Genomic DNA, 24,011 nt, shown 5'->3' with positions numbered 1-24,011 from the left:
TGCTTGCATGAGAATTGAATTAGATGAACTCTAAGATCCTTTTCAAATATTTGATTCAAAATCCAAATGACTCATCTTGGCATTTAAAATGCTCTGTAATCTAGAAGTATTTACTTATCCAAATTTACATCCTATTCCTTCCAAGTTTCCCTTTGTTCCTGGCCAGTTTCTTTAAGAACTCTCAAATAAGCCACAGTCATGTTCACTGCTTTTTCAATTGGTTACTCTCTACCCTCAATGCCCTCCTGACTACTGAAATAGATGGCATTATCTTGGAAGCTTGGCACTCAGACTGTGACCTGCAGGCCAGCATCACTCAGCGTTACCCGTGAGCTTGTCAGAAATGCAACTGCAGCCCTATGCATTTAGAAGCTGCATCTAACAAGATCCCCAGGTGATTTGTGGGCATCTTAAAGTTTGAAAAGCACTGCGTGAGCACTCATTTCAAATCCTTTCTCAATGGAATGTTTGCTCGGCAGACCTCGTGTTCTTATGTCTGATCTGCCACAGCTCTTTGTTACCCATAGCAGGTGCGCTGTTTAATTAATAACATCCCCTCTTAGGCTATTTCTTTTTTTAAAAAAAATAAATTTATTTATTTATTTATTTTTGGCTGCATTGGGTCTTCGTTGCTGTGCACGGGCTTTCTCTAGTTGTGGTGAGCGGGGGTACTCTTCATTGTGGTGTGCGGGCTTCTCACTGTAGTGGTTTCTCTTGCTGCGGAGCACGGGCTCTACAGCGCAGGCTCAGTAGTTGTGGCTCACAGGCTCAGTAGTTGTGGCGCACGGGCTTAGTTGCTCCACGGCATGTGGGATCTTCCCGGACCAGGGCTCAAACCCGTGTCCCCTGCATTGGCAGGCGGATTCTTAACCACTGCGCTACCAGGGCAGCCCCAGACTGTTTATTTCTTATTTCATGGAAGTTCTTTCCCCTCAATTTGGTTGTAAATAGCTTGCACACAGAACAGCCATGCATCTGGCCAATCTGAATGCAGGGAACAGAAACCCATTCAAGTCACTTCAAGGAAAAAAAGAGCCTGTTCTAAGGCTACTTGGGAACTGGGACTAAAGGAGTCAGGAGGGAGGTGCTCCAGGGACTGGCCACCCTCTCTCAGCATCTGTGTCTCTCTGCCTCATTCTCTCCATCCGGTTCATTTTCTCTCCTATCTTCCTCTCTTCACGCAGTTTCTGTTTCCTCATACTAGCAGCATTTGCACAACCTATTACAGCCAGCCATTCTCTCCTCTACCAGCCTATTCTCCTCTGTCCCTTTCTGCTTCAACCTTCACTCTAAGCCTCTAAGCTTAACTCTTCCCATGGGAGAGATGATCACCACAAAGCATCTTTCTGAGCCAAAACACAAGGTTTCAAGTGTTTGAGCCACCTATGGATTCTCTCCTCTTGGGTCAGGAGCCTGCCGTGGTCCAACCAACTGAAGCCAAGGACGCTGCCGTTCAGAACAAGGCCTTTAGGCAGCAGGAGCTGCCAAAACAGACTGTTCCTTAGGAAAGAAAAGTGTGGGCAGGGCAGGCAATGAGCCACATCGCCAGCCCACAGGGTCATTATTGATGTTGTCCTCACCACAGTCCAGAGCAACATGCTGAGCACATAATAAACTGAACCAACCAACACGGGGGGTAAGGGTCATTCCCCAAGTGCCACTATGCCCCTGACACTGTGCTGGATGCACAGGGAATACAAAGATTAAATACGGACCAGTCATTGTTTTCCCACAGCTGTTAATTCAAATGTGTCACTGAACTAGCTACTTGACCTTTGACATGTACCTCAACCACTTGGGCCACAGTTTCCTCAACTATCAGATGGGACCATCTTCACCAACTCCAGGAGCACTGTAAGGTCCTATAAGGTAATCTTTGTAAAAATGCTTTGAAAACTATACATGCCAATCAAAAACAATACTGTAGCCTCTCAGTACTTAATGAAATCCTCTCATATGGCATAGGTTTTACATTATTTTCTGGTCCTTTCTCTTTTCCCATTTCCCATGATATAGAATCCATCAACTGCTATATTTGAAAGAACAATCCCAGTATTACCACTATATTTTCATTACCTGAATGGCTCACTCAAATGATGATTAAGAAAATTCATTCACTATTGTCAAAAAGACAGCAAACAACAAGTGCTAGTGAGGATGCAGAGAAAAGGGAACCCTCATGAATTGTTGGTGGAAATGTAAATTGGTGCAGCCACTATGGTAAACAGTGTGGAGGTTCCTCAAAAAATTAAAAATAGAGCTATCATATGATCCAGCAATTTCACTCCTGGGTATTTATCCAAAGAAAACAAAAACACTAATTAGAAAAATATATGTATCACTATGTTCATTGCAGCATTATTTATAATAGCCAAGATATGGAAGCAACCTAAGTGCCATCAGTAGATGAATGAATAAAGAAGACGCAGTGTGTGTGTGTATGTATACATATAATGGAATATTACTCAGCCATAAAAAAGAATGAAATCTTGCCAGTTGCGACAACATGGATGGACCTAGAGGGTATTATGCTAAGTGAAATAAGTCAGAAAAAGACACATGCTGAATGATTTCATCTATATGTGGAATCTATAAAACAAGTGAACAAACAACAGAAACAGCGTCATAAATACACAGAACAAACAGGTGGTTGCCAGTGGGAATTGGAGTTGGGGGTAGAGACATAGGTGAGGAAGATTAAAAAGGTACAAACTTTCAGGTGCAAAATATATGAGTCATGGGTATGAAATGTACAGTGTGGGGAATATAGTCAATAATTATGCAATATCTTTGTATGGTGACAGATGGTAACTAGACATTGTGGTGATCATGTTGAAATGCATAGAAATATCGAATCACTATGTTGTGTAACAGAAATTAACATACTATTGTAGGTCAATTATACTTCAAAAACAAACAAACAAACCAACTCATAGAAAAAGAGATCAGATTGGGGGTTATCAGAGGTGGGGTATGGGGGGAGGGGAAATCAGAGGAAGGCGGTCATAAGGTACAAACTTCCAGTTATAAGATAAAAAAGTACTAGGGATGTAATGTACAACATTACATGAAATTATATATGAAATTTGTTAAGAGAGTAAACCCCAAGAGTTCTCATCGCAAGGAAATTTTTTTTTTATTTCTTTAATTTTGTATCTATATGAGTTGATGAATGTTCACTAAATTCATTGTGGTACTCATTTCATGATGTATGTAAGTCAAATCATTATGCTGTACACCTTAAACTTATACAGTGCTATATGTCAAATATAGCTCCATAAAACTGGAAGAAATAAATAAGAAAAAAAAAGAAAATTTACTTCACTCAGAAGTGTAAAAAAAGAATGTACACATTTTTAGTGCGTACATTTAAAGACAGCACTATCATTTATCCAATGTGCATCTATAAGGTGCCCTGTATATTTTTTCATTATATTACAAATGACAATAAGAATGTACTAAATCCCTGTACACAGGTTAGTTTTGACTCTTGTGTGGCCTTCTCCCCAGAGCAGTTTCACTGAGTATTTCCTAAGTGCTGTAACCAGAAAATCATAGCTACTAGAGCTCAGAGCCCCCATTTTTAACATGGGGACTCTGAGGAGGAAAAATAATAAAATGGCCTGTCTCAAACCCCTATAATCCAATTCTCCTAAAATCTGTATCTTTTTTCCTAAAATCACTTTACCACTTGCCAAACATTAAAGGGGGGAGGGGGCGGGGGTGAAGGATGGACATCAGCGATGTTGTGAGAACATGAGCCACCCTTTATAGGATTCAAGTATGGGTTTATGTGACAGAAAAATAAAACAAAGCTCCAGATATGCACTGTTTTGGCTTCGCCATGAACAAAATGCAAAAATATTTACCAACTGACTGCCACATGCTAGGCAGGATGCTGAGGGCTCATCAGAGGATGAAGACAGCCTAGGCCCTCCAAAAGCTTACTGGCCTTTACCCTCGGGCAGCTGTTGCTCATTGCTGACAGGTGTAGCCATTCAACATCTGGCCCTGGGTGGAGCAAAGAAAACAGCTTCCACCTTGCTAAAAAGTCCGCTCAGCTGGCCAAAATGCAGGTATCAGGTAAAGGGAAAAACAAAACCTCAGACGGGAGCTGGGTGAGACTCCGCTGCAGGAGGCGGAACTGCAGAGATGTATCAGCACCGGCGGAGCGCCCAAGCCCAATTAAGGCTCCTCCCGCTCGGAGAGGCGAGGGGCTGTGGATCAAAGGATCCTGCAACCTAGGAAAGGCAGATTCAATTCCCGGGGAGCCGTGATATGGGGGCTGCAAAAAAGGTGGGCGGCTGGCTGGGGCTGTGCTCCCTAGAATGGAGAAGCAGAGTGGAGACAGAGTGGTCTGTGAGCTAGTGGGCAGGGAGGTGGGCAGGGCGAGAGCGCAGAGACCCAACAGTCACGCTGCCGTGTAAAGCGAGCCTTGGGGATCCCTCCGAGGACACCAATTTCGGGGCTCTGCAGCTGGGAAGGGGTCTGCGAGGGCACTGAAGGCGCAGGGAGAAGGGTTCGCCAAGGACCAGGCGGGACAGCCAGACATTGCTGCGGGAAGAGGTGAGACGGGGCATCTCTTACCCGACACACACACACACACACACACACACACACACACACACACACACTCACACACACACACACACACACACACACACACACACACACACACTCACACCGCCTGACCCTCGGCTGGCCCCGAGCCGCCCCCGCGCGCGCTCCGCACCCAGCTTCGCGCTGCGGCAGCTACTCACCCTCCGCGCGGGAGCGGATCTCCGACACGGTCCTCCGCATTGTGGGCATCGCGGCGGCCACCGCAGGTGGGTCTTCAGACCAGACTCTGCACCTGTCACGGCGCCGCGCGGGCGGAGGATCTGGCTTCCCCGCGCCGAGCGCTCAGCAGCCGCGCGGGCCCAGCCGCCCACCCAGGACAGTGCCGCTGCCGGGCGAGGCCCTCGCACACCGGCGAGAGAAGGAGGAGGTAAAGAAGGCGGCGGCGTCCGCAGAGCTGAGCGAGCTCTGCCTGCCTCCGCGGAGGGAACGGCGCGGCGAGGGGCGGAGCCCGGACGTCGGCACCCGGGGAGGGATCCTCAGCGTGCCCTCTCACTCGCACAACTGCAGCGCTGCGGGAAAGGCGGGAGAGGGGCGGGGAGAGACTCCGGAGGGCCTCCTGCGCCCCGCCCTGCTTTGGACCGTACCATCCCTGAGGGGGGAGGGGAAGATGCCGGCCTCCTCCACCACAGGCGCCCTCGTCCCGCCCCGTGGCTTCGGCTCTTCCTGTCTTTTCTCAACGCTTTTCTGATTCTTCCAAGTCTTGGCCGGAGCGGAAGGGGTACTGTGGCTCCTGCATCCTTGCAAATCCTCTCCCGCCACCCTCTAGTTTTAATAACAATGGAGTCGCCCGTGGTGCGGAAGTGGTGTTGGGTCTGAGCGGGCTGGAGAGCGGCGAAAGGCTTGGGGCGTCAAGGGCTACGAGCTGCGGAAAGGCATTGCGTGTTGGCCCCCCGGGTGCAGTTCTAGCCTCCTTGCACCGCCAACAGCCCTCGCGACCTGAGTCGCACCTGCCCACTCGCCTGGTCCACGAGCAACAGGTTCTGAGGCCGGGGTCCTCTGGCGTTGGTGGCTCCTCCTGCCCACGGTGCTTGTGTGCGTCTGGGGCCGGCCTGCGAGTGGCCCGGTGCATCCAGCTAGTGCGTGTTCTGCAGCCTGACAGAGCTCTGGACTTGCAGTAAAGTCAACTATTGGGCCAGGTGCTTCAAAAAGGACTTTTTTTGTTTGGCTTTTTGCATTTAGTCAAACGTGCAGGAAGTTGGCAGCAGTAGTTTTACCTGAAAAGGGGAGAGGGAGCCTAGTATAAAGTCCATAAATACATTAAATTTTAGTTTGCCCCATATCCTACAAATAAGTGTAACTTCGTTACCTTTTATTTTGTATATGGAGATCTATGCTAACAAGTTATCAGAACAAGTACGGTATTTTTTATTTATTGTTGATTTCATCTTTAAGTTAGGCTGTAAGGTTTTATATATTGAATAGATCGTGGTGAGCCGCTGAAATGGCGAGAAAGGAGTAAATTGAGTTGGAAACAATTTGCTGCTTCTCTCATCTTGTGCTCTTCCTCCAGCACCCGGTGGAAGAGGGCTTTACGTGGAGGCGTTTATTGTGAACTTCTTTCAGGTCCTGAAGGGAGAGATCTGGAAAGGTTTGAACAGAGAGATAAGTGATTATTCCCAAGCCTCAAGAAAAAATAAAACCTGCTGATAGCATCTTATTTCCATTTGTGGTGTTTCCTCTGTCTCCTGCAGGTAGCGTTTGCTAATCAGAGCCCTGCCCTATGTTAATTCTGAGTCAGGCGCTCAGTGCATATTTATGAAGAACCCACTCTACTTGGCTCTGATTCAGAGGCTGGGATTAGAACAAAGAAAATGTATTTCCAGTGTTCATGAAACATTGCAGGGTAGAGCAGGACTCAAAGGTGTTTATTTCAGTGATGGTCTTGATTTACAGGTATGGTCTTCTAAAAGTAAGAAATGAGCACACAGCCTTTTTAGGACAGTCATCACTGACCCTTCTTTTTCCTTCCAGGTCCAGGATCTCCTTGTATAAAGCAAACTCCCTCTGGCTTGATGAACGTGCGTCTGAAAAAAATTAAAAGGGTAAGTACAACAAGGAAATAGTTTTTAAAAATCAGCTGTAAAAGTTAGTGAACAGAAACCAGAGAAAAATGCAGTGCTTTTGCGATTAACATTTTAGATAGGATTTTATATAAAGCCAGAACCAGTTTTTATTCAAAATCAGTGCACAGCAGCATACCAGTATTTGATTTATGAGCAATCGCCTTTGTAATTCCTATGGACCCTGAAATGAAGTTCAATTCTGCTTATTTACAGATAGTAATTAACTGGAGTTCCAGAGATTACCTCTGTTTTCTATAGACCAATCTATTTTATATATGTCTGTGTGTCTGCCATTAACAACCCATCAGCAAAGTTGACAACATACATCATTCATACAGAAAATGGCAAGAGTCTTTCATGCAGAGAAGAACATTGCCTGATATAGTCCATAGCTCACTGTGTGTCCTTTCCCAAGTTATGCTATCACTTTAGCCATAATGGCACGAGTATCCTACCTAACTCATTTCTTTTTTGTTTGTTTGTTTCGTTTTGTTTTCCCCAGCTTTTTTTTTTTTTAACATCTTTATTGGAGTATAATTGCTTTACAATGTTGTGTTAGTTTCTGCTGTATAGCAAAGTGAATCAGCTATACATATACATATATCCCCATAATCCCTCCCTCTTGCATCTCCCTCCCACCCTCCCTATCCCACCCCCCCAACTCATTTCTGAAAAACCATTCATTTCTGATTGTTAGAAAGCACACATGTTTTTATTGGTGCAGAACCCTGATTGAAGTTGAATGTTGTACTAATCTGCATGTGCTTGATTTCAAAGTCCTCTCAGATCTCCTCATCTTCCATTGCACAGTGCTCTAGCCCCTGGCAGGGAACTCTGGTGCCAGCAACATGACCTTGTCACAGAACCTGTAATACAACTCAGATGTCAGCAAGATCGTTTAAAAACATTCAGGTCCTGCGACTGCACTGTTGATGGACTTAGAAGGAAGCGGGTTATTCAAGAATAACTTTTCCAAGGGCCAGGTTTTATCCTCCACGAAGTATCCATTGAATGCATAACGTGTGAAGTCCCCAGCCAGAATGCTAAGTTACAAAGACGCTTAATGCATTTGTTAAAGTAAACAGCAGTGTAACAGGATGACTGACACTTAATGCCAAATAGACCAGCAGCAACACTAGAGGCACTGAGAGAAGGGGAGATTCCAAGAGCTGGGTGATCAACGTACTTGAGCTAGGTTTTGAAGTAGGGGTTAAGTCTGTAGAAGTGAAAAGGAAACATCATTCCAGGTAGGAATGCTTGGCATATAGTTAATAGGTAAGTGCTCAATTATGATTTTTTAATGAATGGTTAAGGAAATGGAATGATGGAAGACCATATATGGTTGGGGAGAACCAAGAGACCACTTGGACTACAGGGATCTCACTGAGAATCTGTACACTTTATTTTTATTTTTTCTAATTTTATTGAAGTATATTTGATTTACAATGTTGTGTTAATTTCTGCTGTACAGCAAAGTGACTCAGTTATGCATATATATATTCTTTTTCATATTCTTTTCCATTATGGTTTATCACAGGATATTGAATATAGTTCCCTGTGCTATACAGTAGGACCTTGTTGTTTATCCATTCTATATATAATAGCTTACATCTGCTAACCCCAAACTCCCAATCCATCGCTCCCCCAGACCCCCTCCCCTTTGGCAACCACACCTCTCTCTGTTCTCTTTATCTGTGAGTCCGTTTTGTAGATGTGTTCATCTGTACACTTAAAATGTGGGAATTGTATGTTATGTGAATTATATCTTAATAAAGCTGTTTAAAAAATTGTCTCTAGAGGTGTGAGCCACAAAAATTATCAAGTCCAGAAAGTCAAAGAGATGTTGAGCATATTTCTATCTTGGTGGGTTTTCACTTACTAATTACGTGATATTGCCTTGAGTTTGTTGTTGTTGTTGGGGACACCGAGAATTAAGAATTGGTCCTTCTTGGGAGGAACTCATAGTTAACTAGGTGACAGAGGCATGCTCACTAATTTACTAATTTATGATATACCCAGAAGTGCTTTGGGAACTTACATCCTGAAGGTAGTTGGAGATGTACTTGAGAACCCTGCTTCTGATTGAGAAGGAGGAATGCAAAGTTGAATACTATACGACTATAGAATACAGATGCTGGATAATGCTGGCAACTACATTCTAAATTCTTTTGCAAAAGCACAAAATAATGGGGTAAAATTAACCTTAAAGTTTAGATAATTATATCTTTTAGTTTAAAATTGAGGTTAAGATATAACAAAATTCTATCTAGTCGCAAAGCTACCTGGTTATTGTAAGAAAAGATGCTTATTACCTTTGGTGTGTAGTTGGTATATTGATTCAATGGATGGTGAAGATACTGTTATGGTTAAGAGATTATTATGACATCATTATGGTATGATTAAGATATTATTATGCTATTGGGCTTGTAAGGCACTTTCCCCAAGTTTTCCCATCTTGATTGCTCTTTTTCTGTCACCATCATTTACATGCACACTGCTCCGGTGCACCAGCAAGTTCTTTAGGCTCAGTTTTAAAAATATGTCTTACTTCTATCCACATTTCATCTCCACCTCTACCTTGTACAGGCCCCCATCATCGTTCACCTGCAGTAGCCTCCTAACTGATCTCCCTACTTTCACTTTTGTCGCCCATTCATAGTTATTATTATTTAAAAACACAAATGAGTTTATTATTTTAGGATGAGTCAATGTCATTATTATTATTTTAAAAAACAAATGAATTTTAATTTCTTTAAAACACAAATGAGTTTATGTCATTTCTTAGGACTTCAGTGGCTTCCGGCGGCACCTGGATTGAAGCCCAAACCCTTTCTGATCTTGCCCTTGCCTGCCTCTCGGGCTCATCTCCTTTTACCCCTTATTTGGTCGTTGGGCTCAGATTATCCCAGCTCACCCCAGCTGATATTGCCCCACTTCCCCAATGCCAGCCACCACCACATTGCCTTAGTCTGTTTTTCTCATAGCACTTATCTCTGAAGTTTTCTTGTTTGTTGGTTTACCTGTTTATGATAAATAGGTCTTGCTCTATTGTCTTACTTATTACAATTTGTCTAACTTTAAGAACAGTGTGTGTCAAATGGCACAGGATCAATAAATATTTGTTGAATGAATGAATGAACTGAAAAATGAGTGTACTGTGAATGATCTAGTTCCTTAAGATTGGAGACTGGAAATAAGTCAAAGAATAGTATTTTATTTGAGTAGATAATAAGTTATACCCTTCATAGGCATGTATACTGGAATATATTACTTTGTCATGAAATAGTTTAGAACATATTTGCTATGAAGTACTTGATACCAGAAGAAGCTTCTGAATACCATATTGGCTTTTGTTAAAATCAAGTCATCGAATTTTTAAAACAATAGACTGATTGGAGTAGCTTGTTCTTGCTGGACTCACTGTAACAAAACCCATATAACACAAAGATGTGTGTGCAAAGATATTCACTGAAGCATTGTGTAGGAGCAAAAAGAATGTAGCCATCACCGTGTGCTGATATTGAAAGAATATCAAAATATATTAAGTAAAAAATGCCTGTAATAAAACAGGGTGCATAATATGATTCATTTTGGTAAATAAATGAATTATATATATATTATTTTATAGAAAAGCATAAAACAGTCATTTACCTTTGGGTGGAAGGACTGGGGTAGTGAGGAGGGAGGCTCCTATTTTTCCTATTTGATACTTTTCTGCATTGTTTGCATTTTCTAACTATAAGATTTTTTTTTTAAAGTGTCAATAGGGGTTATTTGGATTTTGCTTTTTTTTTTGTATTAATAAGTGTCATGTCTTTAAAGCACTCATGTTTTTAAAAGTGCACTCAGAAACCATCAGAATATTCAAGAGAATTTAATCAGAATAAGAAATGCCAGATGAAAAAACAAAACAAAACAAAAGACAAACTGATTTCAACCATACTTTTCTCTCATGCCTGTGATTCATTTCTCATGAGTTTACCATTCTCTTTCCAAACACGTTAGCAAAGTTTTAAGTCAAAGTTATCATGTCTTTAAACTTTATTATCTTCTTCATATAGTGGGAATTTCCAACAAAAAATAGTACAATGATTTTTTTCTTCACTATAATTAAAAATATTTTGCTCCTGTTTAAATGAAATGAGATTTAAAATGTTGATTTGTTTATATGAAAAGACTCTTAATAGAAAAAATATTTTAAATATACTCCAGTACATTTAAAATAGTGTTTGATTCACACACAAATTTTCAGAAAAAACATTTACTGAATTTTTTACTCAAAAAGTAAATGAACGTTCAAGGCAAAATAATCCTGGTATTGAGATCTTGAATTCAGACTTGTCATTTCAAACTGATGAGAGTAATTAAATGGCATGATTTTTACTTGAAAAATTTCCATCCTACCAGAGCCAGGAAGTGAAAATTAATTCTTAATTTGGAAGTGCTGTTTCTTTTCCAAAACTTAACAGAACAACATTCCAGTAATGCTGAGTCTCTGTAAAATATTATTGTAAAATATTCTTCATGGATAATACATTTACTGTAGTATTTTCATGAATTCTGATATTTTAAAAAGCAGCTTTATCGAGGTATAATTGACACAATAAACTTAATATGTTTAAAGTGTAGAATTTGGTAAGTTTGGACATACATATAAACACCTACGAAGCCGTCACCACATTCAAGATAATAAACATATCCATCATTTCCAGAAATTTCCTCTTTCCCCTTGGTATGGTTGTTATGTATAACTAGAGATGCTTTTTCTTCATGCATTCAGTGCAATTTATTGAGTGCCCACCACATTCTAGATACTGAGCTGAATATTTGAGTTTGAATGGTCAGCTAAACCAATAGGTTCTGGACCAATAAAAAATTATGATCAAATAATTATGTAAGTAAATAAATATAAAATCATAACTGTATATCATATTCTAATGGAAAGGTAGTCTACACCTGTACATATTGATTGTACTTCAAAGTATTTCTGGACTTTCACACTTATATCTGGAACTCTTCAAAAATGTGTATATGTACCTTTATAATATGTCTGAAAATAGACATTAACATTTTATTTCTACTGGATGTTATGGCATTTATCTTGAAAATGGTGTCATGTTTCTTACATGAAAAGGATAGCCAGTGAAGACAAGAAATTTTATTATAATTTATTTCTTTGATGTTTACCAGAAAGCCAATATTGGAAATGAAAAAACTCCTAAGAAAATTTCACTTCTTTTTCTTGCCATGTCATATTAGGTGTTATTTCAAAGGAGGAAAGGTGATAATAATGAGGTAAAGTATTGAAAGAGAGGAATGTTTATTAAAAATTGAATATAGCAGTAAATGACATAAATATGATTATGAAATACAATTTTGTAGTTCCATCACTTTTAATTTGGAAAGAAAGCCAGACTTAAACAAGATGGTTTCCTGATGAATTTAAATAAGGCATAGCTATCAAATGTGAAATATTTGCCGATCGCATTTGGGCCTCTTGGATGATATATCCTCTGCTCAGTTTCATAACTCACTGCAGTGTTTAGCAGACATATTGGAAAATCACAATGTTGTTGTTTTTTTCCCTCTGACCCCAGAAATTCTCAGAAACAACATTTGCTGGAAAGAGGAATCATTTATCACTGTAGATTCTTTCCAACTTTGAACTCTGAGGAAATCTACCAAATGGAGAAAGAGAATCAATACTTAACTCAGGATTACATTTTAGTATTCACTCTAAAGAAAGAAGCCAGGGGGAAAACAGTATAAAGAAAAGACGTAAAGAAGGTAAACCAGCTATAGATTCAGGGCTTGTGGAAGCTGGACATTCCGGAGGCAAGAGTGAAGTGAGCTAGTGCCAAGGACGGGAGCAGAGGCTTGGACCTCTTGGATAGATCTGCTTGCTGGATCTAGGCCTGAAATGTCAGCTCCTCTTCCCTGCCTGTGTTCTCTTGTCTGTTTTTCATTTAGTCTAACCTCTTAAAAGCTGACCTTTGTCTGTTAAATTGCAACCTCTTTCCTTCTGTTCCTGAATCCATGCTATTCTGATTCCAGCTTGCCTCCCAGGCTTTCAGCAGCCATATAGCCTCTAATTGAAGTGGTTGCAGTCTGTTGCCTGCATAGCCCCTCGAGGTTTCCAGTGCCCCTTCGTTTGGTCCTGTGCCTAGTTTTGGCCCCCAATTGGCTTCTTCTGACTTCCTCGTTTGTGTGTGTGTGTGTGTGTGTGTGTGTGTGTGTGTGTGTGTGTGTGTTAATTTCTGTTGTACAGCAAAGTGATTCACATACCATATATATATATGCTTTTTTTAATATTCTTTTCCATTATGGTTTATCACAGGATATTGACTATAGTTCCCTGTGCTATCCAGTAGGACCTTGTTGTCCATCCATTCTTTACATAATAGCTTACATCTACTAACTCCAACCTCCCACTCCATCCCTCCCCCAACCCCCTCCCCCTTGGCAACCACTAGTCTGTTCTCTGTGTCCATGAGTCTCCTGACTTGCTCTTGATCTAAAATGACAGTGAAGGAGGAAAAGGGAGACCTGTAGGTTGAGAAATACTGAGAAGATTTGAATAAGTACATGGGAACCAAATTATGGAAGACCATGCAAATCAGCAGAGGTGTTAGAATGAATGCACAAGGTGAAAGGGAGTTACAGTAGGCCCTAGGTAACACAGGTTTTAAAAAGATTTTTGTGGTGGTAACAATACAGAGCATGAATTACAGTAGAAGTAAAGAGATCAAGATGGAGACATCAAAGATCTGTTCAGTTAACAGAGGAAATGATGATTTTTAAAAAATTAAGCTTGAATATAATATGAGGCATTTTTCATAATACTTATGGGACTACAGAGAGTAAAGGACAATAGTCTGTTTATCTGAAAGGAAAAGATAATCTTCTCTGTGTAGTTACAGATATAAGTATAGATATAGATATGATTATGTTTGAACTTTTTAGATGTTGTGTCGATTTTTTATTGAACCAGAAATTCTGACATTCAAGGAGGGGAGATTACCTTCGTTACTTTCTTTGAAAGGTGCTAAGTGTATATTATATTTGAGCATATGCTTAATTAACAGAAGTGTTTTATTTATCTTTTAATGTTACTATAGCTTTCAGTAGTCTGAAAAAAATGTATGATTAATCTAAAAACCTCATTGGTATCAATCCTGACTTAATGAAAAGAACTGGAATCAGAAGACTTGGTTTGCACCTCAGTTCTGGTTCTTTCTAGTGGTTGGATTTTGAGAATATCATTAAAAAACCTTTCAGAACCTCAGATTGGCTAGTGGATTAACATGCAGGCTTTACAATCAAACAGCTAGATTCATATACAGGTTCTGCCACTTACCAGTAATATGACTTTGGCCAAGTTACCTAACTTCTCTGTGCCTCAGTTTCTTCATCCATAAACGGGAACTAATTATAATACCTATTTTATCAGAATGTTGTGAGAAGTACATGAGATAATTTATTATAATGTACTATACAAATTTTAGCTGTTATCATCTGGTGCATCCAACCTGTTTTTATACTCTGAGTGACGTAAAATTAAATGGTTTTAGGTACCAGAGGCATTTCCCTCAATATTGCCTTTCTTTGTATAGTCAAATAACATAAGTTTACTTAACATTTGTATGACAGATGGCAGGAATGTTGAATATGTAATTTTAATGCAGGATTCTATTTATTGGTTTCAAGAGACTTGCTGCAAGAATGCTGATTAGCAATATTTATTAAAATGTTAAATATGTCTTCTTATGTCATTTAAAATAAGATTCAACTGTATATAATAGAAAACCCAAAATAACGGTGATCTATATGAAGCAGGAGTTTATTTCTCTGTCATATAAAAGAAGTCTGAAGATAGACTCCACACTGGCATCAAAGAATCAGGGTCTTCCCTTTCTGCTCTGCATGCTAACCTATGGCTTCCATCCTCAAGGTCACCTCATGGTCCTAGCTGTCTTCTGGTGTGCCAGCTATAACATCCTCATTGGAAGATGGGAAAAGGAATAAAGATAAAAAGAGATCCCAGCATGCTTAGATAGATCTCTTTAAGCATCCATTCCTGAAGTCTCCAAAGAAATTATGCTTAAATGTTATTAGCCAGAACTTAGTCACATGGCCACACCTAGCTGAAAGGGAGGCTGGTAAATTTAGTTTCTTATTCAGCTGGCAGTGTACCTAGATAAAATTTGAGGTTCTGATACCAATGAGGAAGGAGAGGATGCCTTTAAGGGTAGGCAGCCAGCATTCTCTGGCTTCCTCATAAATCTCAGAAATCATTCTCAAGGTTGCATTATTAAAATCCTGGAGTTCTTCATGGACATAATGGAATAATGAAACTATGTTTTGTTCAAATTGTGTTTTAAAATATTTATAAGAATAAAGGAAAAGAGTTTGCTTTATTTTAGAAACAGTCTTGATGAAGTAGGTTTTAAATTGATGGAGTTTAGCAAAGAATTTATTAAATGCTAATTGAATATAATATTGAATTGAGTACAGTAGAAAATAGAGGGATAAATTGTTGATAAGTTATTAGTTATTAAGGTGACTTCCTGTTTTAAAGACAAATAAAATTTAAACATTTATACACCAACAAATTGGACAACCTAGAAGAAATGGATAAATTCCTAGAAACATACAACTTACTAAGACTGAATCATGATGAAATAGAAAATCTGAACAGACAGATTACTAGCAAGGAGATTGAATTAGTAATCAAAAACCTCTCAACCAACAAAAGTCCAGGACCAAACAGCTTCATGGTAAGTTCTACCAAACATTCAATGAAGAATTGTTACTAATTCTTCTCAAACTCTTCCAAAAAATAGAAGAGGGGGAACTCTTCCACACGCATTTTATGAGGCCAAATTTACCCTGATACCAAAACCAGACAAGGATGCCACAAAAAAGAAAATAATAGGCCAATATCCTTGATGAACATAGATGCAGAAATCCTCAACAAAATATTAGCACACAGAATTCAACAAAACATTAAAAGGATCATACATCATGATCAAATGGGATTTATTCCATTCATTTAAATGGTTCAGCATCTGCAAATCAATCAGTCAATGTGATACACCATATTAACAAAATGAAGGATAAAAATCATATGATCATCTCATAGGTGCAGAAAAAACATTTGACAGAATTTAACATCCATTTATGATAAAAAATTTCAACAAACTGGGTACAGAGGGAACATACCTCAACATAATAAAGACCATATATGACAATCCCACAGCTAACGTCATACTCAACAGTGAAAAGCTGAAACCTTTTCCCCTAAGATCTGGAACAAGACAATGCTGTCCACTCTTTTATTCAAGATAATATAGGAAGTCTTAGCCAGAACAATTAGACAAGAAGAAGAAATAAAAGGCATTCAAATTGAAAGGAAGAAGTAAAACTGTCAACATTTGCAGGTGACATGATATTATATATAGAAAACCATGAAGACGCCATCAAAAAGTGTTAGAACTAATAAATGAATTCAATAAAGTTGTGGGATACAAAATAAGTACACAAAAATCGATTGCATTTCTTTACACTAATAACAGTGTATTAGGAAGAGAAATTAAGAAAATAATTCCATTTACAATTGCACCAAAGAGAATAAAATACCTAGGAATAAATTTCACCAAGGAGGTGAATGACCTGTGTATTGAAAACTACAGGATATTAGTGAAAGAAGTTGAAGAAGACACAAATAAGTGGAAAGATATTCCATGCTCATGGATTGGAAGAATTAATATTGTTAAATTGTCCATACTACCCAAAGTAAAATACGGATTCAATGTAGTCTCTATCAAAATTCCAATTGCATTTTCCACAGAAATAGAACAAATGATCCTAACAATTGTATGGGACCACAAAAGAGCCTGCATAGCCAAAGCAATCTTGAGAAAGAAGAGCAAAGCTGGAGGCATCACATTGCCTGATTTCAAACTAAACTATAGTAATTAAAACAGTATGATACTGGCATAAAAACAGGCACGTAGATCAGCAGAACAGGGTAGAGAATCCAGAAATAAACCCACACATATATGGTCAATTAATTTATGACAAATGAGCCAAGAATATACAATGGGGAAAGGACAGTGTCTTCAATAAATGATGTTGGGAAAATTGGATAGCCACTTGTGAAAGAATGAAACCAAATCACTATCTTACATCATACACAAAAATTAACTCAAGATGAATTAAAGATTTGAGCTTAAGACCTGAAACCATAAAACTCGTAGAAGAAAACATAGGCAGTAAGCTCCTTGACATAGGTCTTGGCGCTGATTTTTTGAATCTGACACCAAAAGCAAAAGAAATAAAAGCAAAAATAAACAAGTAAGACTATATCAAACTAAAAAGCTTCTGCACAGCAAAGGAAACCATCAACAAAATGAAAAGGCAACCTATTGAATGGGAGAAAATAATTGCAAATCATATATCTGATAAGGGGCTGATATCCAAAATATAAAAAGAATTCATACAACTCAATAGCAAGAAAACAAACAACCCAGGTAAAAATGGGCAGAGGATCTGAATAGACATTTTTCCAAAAAAATACAACAGGTACATGAAAAGATGCTCAACATCATTAATCAGGGAAATGCAAGTCAAAACCACAATGAGATAACGACCTCACAGCTGTTAGAAAAAAGATAAGAAATAAGTTTTGTGAGGATGTGGAGAAAGGGGAACCCTCATACACTGTTGGTGAGAATGTCAATTGGTGCAACCACTATGGGAAACAATATGGAAGTTCCTCAAAAAATTAAAAATAGAACTGCCATATGATCCAGCAATTCTGCTTCTGGGTATTTATCTGAAGAAAACAAAAACACTAATTAGAAGATATATATGCACTCCTATGGTCATTGTAACATTATTAGCAATAGCTAAGATATGGAAACAATCTAAGTGTCCATCAATGGATGAATGCATAAAGAAATTGCATATATATATATATATATATATATATATATACACATAATGGAATATTATTTAGTCATAAAAATAATGAAGTCTTGCCATGTGTGACAACACAAATGGACTTCCAGAGCATTATGCTAAGTGAAATAAGTTAGAGAAAAACATCATATGATCTCTCTTATATGTGGAATCTAAAAATAAACAAATGAACAAAAAATAAAAACACAGTAAGCTCATAGATACAGAGATCAGATTGGTGGCTGCAAGAGACAAGGGTTGTTGGGGGTGGGAAAAATGGGTGAACTTTTTTTTTTAAATTTAAACAAATTTAATAAAAATTAAAAAAGAAAAACAGAATCTTAGGGGTGAAAACAAGACTCACAAAAGCGATGGATGAACTAAACACATAGAAAGGTCTTCTATTTCAATTTTGTCTGTTTAAAATCAGAAAAGGGAAAAATTAAAGAATTAGAGGTCTCTGAAGAGAGATGGTACTTAATAGCATTATGGAAGCATCAGTCTTTGAGTTGTGTACAGACTGCACTGTGAGGGAAGAGTGGCATACCATATTACAAAGCTGCTGTGGCCATCTTGTCGATGTTAGTTTTCCGTGTTCTTGAGGACGGCTTTTGGATCCCGAAAAGGTTATCCAAAGCAAACTTTATTTTTTGAATTTAATATTAAATGTATTAAATTTATGTATTAAAAACATAGTTCTTTCTTAAGCTTTGAAATTCAACTTAATCATTTTATTCTACTTAAAAATGTAGCAAATTTTAAGAATTACTTTAACGAGGTATTAATGTTTGATTCTTTTCATAAACAAAAACTCCCTTAAATATTTTAAACTATGCTTATTAAGTCGGTACATTTTGTTTTAAGTCCTTTACTCACCTGAAAGAGCCTTCCAAGTACTTATGTAACCATTAAAATAGGATAAATTTAACTTATAAAAATAAGTCTTAGGCTTTCTTAAATTTTCTAATACTGGTGGATCTCAACATAATTTCTTTGACTAAATCAATTATTCAGTCCTGTCAATTTAGTTTGGAATCACAAGGATGAAATATTTTTGTAATAGGTAAAATTCTCTTAAATACATTGATTATTTCTAAACTTTACTAAAAAATATTAGTACTATAAGTTTGATTTACTTCACCATATGAATACGTCATTCTCCAGGTTTAAAGCTAATAATTCTCTTGAAAACAATTATGTCATCCACACAATTTTAGGGTTAGCATTCCAAGCACTTTTGGAGATTACACTCTCAATTGGCTGAGGTTGAATATTAACCAGCAATGTCATTTAGGACATCTGAGCTCTAGAACTACAGATACCCTTGAAATTTTTCTAGCATCTATGTCTGTCAACAGGACTCATCCTCTAGATTCAAGTAATCCATTACCTAATACTTCTCTCCGTGTACAGAAGTCCATATTTGGTCCATTTGATTCATTTCAACGAATCCATTACTGTGTTATTCTATTTTACATTCTCTTCATATTTTTTTCCTATCTGTTAACATTAATGTGTACAGTTCTTTTAATGACATTGGATTGGATTTTGTTTATTTTCCAAGGCTTTTTCTAATTGGTTACTTTTAGTTTTAAGGTCTAGGTACCCTGAATGATGATGGTGAATTGAATAGAAACAAACAAATGGAGAAATGGAGAGTGTCCTGAAGGGAGCATAGAGAGTAGATGTTAGGGTTGGTGATGGATTCTTAGAAAAGGAAACACTGAATAAAGACCCCAGAGATAAGGTGGAGCCCTCAATCCCATTACTCCCCCATCTCTTCAAACCCCAGAACACAGCTGTCAAGACTACGTGAAGAGTACTTTGTTGAGAGTTTTGGGGTTACTGAAAGGGATTATATAAAATGGAAAATAAGAGGATGTTTCTTTTGAAATTTATGGCACTTAGGACAGACTTTTATGCTAAGTAATTGACCTAATGCCTTTCTTACGAAAGACATTGAGGCAATTTGTTCCATAGACCTTACAGAGTCCTTCCCTACTGTTATGTGGGAAGCTTACTTAGTTCCTGAAGGAGATCAAAGTCACTAAACTTAGAAAAATACCATTATCACACCTATAAATTAATATTAATTTCTTAATATTATTACACATCTAGCAAAAGCTGAAAGTTCTTTAACTTTTAGCAATTCTTTGCAGATAAGCTGAATGGAAGATTAGGGGAAATATTCTCATTATAGAAAAACTCGCTGTTAGAACAAATGAACAGTCATAGTGAAAGGAAACATTTTACTAAACATATAAGAAATCTTGTTGCTTCTAGTATTTCTTTGTAGATTAGATAGTGGAAAAATTTATAGAGTAAACCATAGGTATTTCTTTTTCAATGTCTGTTTCCATAATAGACGTTTAGGGAATGTGTGTGTTGGCAATGAGATACCACTTTCAGCAAGAGAGAACAGGAGGAGTAGCACACTTCTTGAAATTTCCATTCTGCCAAAAACCCGGTCCAATGCATGTGTCACCCTAAATATTAAGGGGAAAAGCTCATCTCACATTCTCTCAGTTTCATTGCAGTTTGTTTTCTGGTATTGGGAACGAAATAGGGAGCTTTGCTTTTGTTTCTATTTTTTTCTTATCACAATGCAGTAAAACTCGGAGCAACTGACAACTGAGAATGTTGAAACAGTGAGTGAATTATTTGGATTGGTCACCTTGAAGAAGCCTAAGGAATTTGGCAGGCATTCAAAAGCCAGAGATTGAACGAGTTAAGGGTAAAATTGACCTGTCTTGCAGCTTTCTGTCCAAAGGACTGCCTCCTTTTATTGCAGCTTTGGAGTCTGAATTCTCTTGTTTAGAACACTGAGAAGTTTTGAAAGCCCTGACATATATCCATAAAACTCTGGTCGAGGAAACTGCTTCCTTCCACGCAGACACAGGTATCCAGGCAGCTTGCTCAGGCATACAGAGAGCAACTCAGAGCAAAGCAGCCTGTTCCCCTTGAGCTCTGTTCTCTTATTTCCTCGGAGTACATTCAACCGTCTGAGCATCTGACTCAGACATAGCGGAGATACTGTTGCTGCCAGAGGGTAATAGTTTGTTCTGTTTTCCTGGAATGCCCTTGCACTGAGAACATTAGAGGCTGGGGAACTCAATGAATTTTCCCACTAAGTGCATTTCTCACTAACTCTTCCTGCGTCTTATTTCTTCCTACCATTTTAGAGGGACAGCCATCCCACTTTTTAAGCCACCAGCTTGTCTGTGGAATCAGTTGAGTGCCTTTAATGCGTACAGAAGAGATGCTTACAGAGCAGGTAGCAGAAATAAGAATAGGAAGTTTCATTTTTCCGATCCCTTGGAGAACGAGATATTTCATGTAAGTGTATTTTTCTAGACATCTGAAACTTCTGCTCTAAACATCAAAATTTGTTTTTAACTTAGGGAAGTGGTATAGTGTAGTGGTTAAGCACACAGACTCTAAGACTCTGAGACAGATTGTCTGTATTTAAATGCTGACTCTGCCACTTTCTAGCTTTGTAACTTTGGGCACTGCACTTAACCCCTCTTACCTCAGTTTCCTTATCTGTAAAGTGGGGGTAATAATAGGCTCTATCTTACAGAGTTTTTGTGAGGATTAAACAGGATTAAGCGGGTTAATGTATGTAAAGCCCTTAGAACAATGCCAAATAAGTTAAATCATAGAAGAGTTGTTACTATTATTATTAATTCAACTATTTGTATACAAATATTGCTACAAAATGGTACTCACTTACTGTTTGTTTTACAGAATATATTGAACATCGAGTATCTCAGTGCGTTTGCACACAGAGAAGTAGTATAGTCATGCCTTCAGACAGTGCTGTGAAGATGTTGATGATGAAATAATAGTTAATATTGTTTACTGAGCAGGTTTCATGAATGTTACTGGTAATTCCTACAATGAACCTCTAAGATAGGTATATTTGTAAATAGGTTTGGAGGATTTAAGTACTTGCCGAACTTCATGCATCTAGAAGCAGACGATTTGAGATGCAGACTCAGGGCTGTGTGACTCCAGAGCTGGTGCCCTTGGTCACCTCACCACACCGACTGGCGGCTAGGACTTCTTGTCCTCACACCAGTGTTTATTAAACTTGGGTGTGTGTTAGAATCACCCTGACACTGGCTAGACTGCTGGCTTCCACCTCAGAGGCTGAGAATTGGTGTATTAAGTTGCTAGGTGACGTTGATGCTGCTGGTCCAGAGATCAATCGCACTTTGAGAACTGCTAGCCTACACTAAATGACGCCAGGCTATTTTCAATACCATTCTTTAAAAAACTGTCTTTTTACCATCAGTTGCCCCTTGAAGCTATCAGTGTGTTCTTTTGCTTTCAAATTCTGTTACACACACATTCAGCTGTTTTTAAAATCCTCTGTGACTCACATCTTATGGTATTGAATTTGTGGATTTTATGGGCAGCAGCTGCCCTTTGGAAGTTTCTTTCAGTTGCTGCTCAGTTCCCTGGTGCATTTGGTTCTTTAACTCTGCTAGGAGCTTGACTTACTTCCTTGCATGTTGCTTCTTTATGTTTTAATGTAGGAAAAGTTTTGAGTGACTAAGCTTAATGGATTTAAAATCTCCATCACATGCCACTTGCTCTGCTTTTCGATGTTGAGGGCTTCACAGCATCAGAGATTATTCTATAATAGAGCATAGCAAAAATCTAACACACCCTGGCTTGGCTTTTTAGACTCCTTAACACAGGAATCTCATTCCAAGGATCTGGTGTTTTGCATCTGTTTCTCCATATCTAGTCCTGTCTTTTATCAATATAGTTCTAAAATCCTGTGTCAGCCATGGAATCATCACAGAATTAGGTCTAGCAAGATTTTTTTCTTGGTAAAACTTTTTTTTTTTTCCTCTTACAATAACAGAATATCTAGATTCTTGATTCCTGAGCTGTTCCTCTATAGCTTAACAGTGTAAGAGACAGAAAGCTCACAACTGTGGCTTCTTCCAATGTGATTCCTCACTCTATTAAAGCATAGATAACTTTGGGCGTACTTCTATGAGAAACCAGGTCATGAGGAGCTATGTTGGCTCACTTGTTCCCTTGATCTCATATTTATCTTTTGCATTGCTGTTTTGGCTGTTCGTGGTAAATTGAAGTAAACATAACCTTAAACATAGCTCAAGTCATCGTTCTAGACCAAACTTTGTGGTCTGGCTAATTCATATTTCCTCCTGGTTTCCTATTATAAACCCATACTTTTATTTCTGTATTGCTCAATACTTTAAACATACACCCTTTCTGTATTACTGTATGTCACTCATCTTCTATCCCTACTCTGTACCTACCTCTGGACTTAATGTTGAAAGAGAAAAATAAAAATTTATTAGTTTAAACCCCTGTATTGGGGTTTCTGTTAACTTTTAACTGAATACATTCCTTAGCTGATCCTCTTATATTATCAGAATTCTGTAAAGTAGGACTATTCTACAATTAGTTATTTTAGTGGCTCAACAAAGTCATCAGAAACTGCAATTCTTGCCCTCTTTCTATTTTTCCATTCCCTGCACTACAGCAGATTACCTCATGGTTGCTTGATGACTGCAACAGTGCCAGACATCACATACGCTCATATTAATGTCTATCGTGGGTCTCTCTCTCTCTCTCTTTTTTTCTTTTTGACTGTGTTGGGTCTTCGTTGCTGTGCATGGGCTTTCTCTAGTTGTGGCGAACGAGGTCTACTCTTCATTGTAGTGCACGGGCTTCTCACTGTGGTGGCTTCTCTTGTTTCAGAGCGCGGGCTCTAGGCTTGCAGGCTTCAGTAGTTGCAGCACACGGGCTCAGTCATTTTGGCTGACGGGCTCTAGAGCGCAAGCTCAGTAGTTGTGGCGTGCGGGGTCAGTTGCTCCTCGGCATGTGGGATCTTCCTGGACCAGGGCTCGAACCTGTGTCCCCTGCATTGGCAGGCGGATTCTTAACCACTTCGCCACCAAGGAAGTCCCTTGGGTCTCTCTTTTTTTTTTTTGAATTTTATTTATTTTTTTATACAGCAGGTTCTTATTAGTCATCAATTTTATACACATCAGTGTATACATGTCAATCCCAATCTCCCAATTCATCACACCACCACCACCACCCCCTGCCGCTTTCCCCCCTTAGTGTCCATACGTTTGTTCTCTGCATCTGTGTCTCAATTTCTGCCCTGCAAACCTGTTCATCTGTACCATTTTACAGGTGCCACATATATGCGTTAATATACGATATTTGTTTTTCTCTTTCTGACTTACTTCACTCCGTATGACAGTCTCTAAATTCATCCACATCTCTACAAATGACCCAATTTCGTTCCTTTTTATGGCTGAGTAATATTCCATTGTATATATGTACCACATCTTTATGCATTCGTCTGTCGAT

The 24,011-nt window shown here is 38.7% G+C and overlaps 2 protein-coding genes across 26 annotated transcripts in view; one reads left to right on the top strand and one right to left on the bottom strand.

Annotated features, from left to right (window-relative positions):
* ATP8A1 (ATPase phospholipid transporting 8A1) overlaps nt 1–5,117 on the bottom strand; it is a 235,328-nt gene extending 230,211 nt beyond the window's left edge. For 3 of the 5 annotated variants that reach the window (XM_082390481.1, XM_082390483.1, XM_082390484.1), the window contains exon 1: nt 4,761–4,885. In XM_082390481.1, coding sequence (XP_082246607.1) covers nt 4,761–4,809 — 49 coding nt within the window. In that variant the 5' untranslated portion in view covers nt 4,810–4,885. Of the gene's footprint in view, nt 1–4,760 lie in introns of all 5 variants that reach the window. The other 2 variants (XM_082390480.1, XM_082390482.1) reach the window with 1 other exon arrangement.
* A 307-nt stretch (nt 5,118–5,424) lies between these two features.
* GRXCR1 (glutaredoxin and cysteine rich domain containing 1) overlaps nt 5,425–24,011 on the top strand; it is a 364,232-nt gene continuing 345,645 nt past the window's right edge. For 11 of the 21 annotated variants that reach the window (XM_082390756.1, XM_082390754.1, XM_082390750.1 and 8 more), the window contains exons 1-2: nt 5,429–5,756; nt 6,592–6,662. Coding sequence is in view for 2 of the 21 variants with exons in the window: in XM_082390746.1 (XP_082246872.1) it covers nt 6,633–6,662 (30 nt within the window). In the remaining 19 variants the exon portion in view is untranslated. Of the gene's footprint in view, nt 5,757–5,777; nt 6,514–6,591; nt 6,663–24,011 lie in introns of those variants that run through there. The other 10 variants (XM_082390745.1, XM_082390744.1, XM_082390743.1 and 7 more) reach the window with 6 other exon arrangements.

Source organism: Balaenoptera borealis (genome assembly GCF_965194805.1).
Source record: "Balaenoptera borealis genome assembly, chromosome: 4".
NCBI lineage: Eukaryota > Metazoa > Chordata > Mammalia > Artiodactyla > Balaenopteridae > Balaenoptera > Balaenoptera borealis.
Note: the sequence above shows the minus strand (reverse complement) of the source record. Positions and strands in the feature narration are given on the sequence as shown.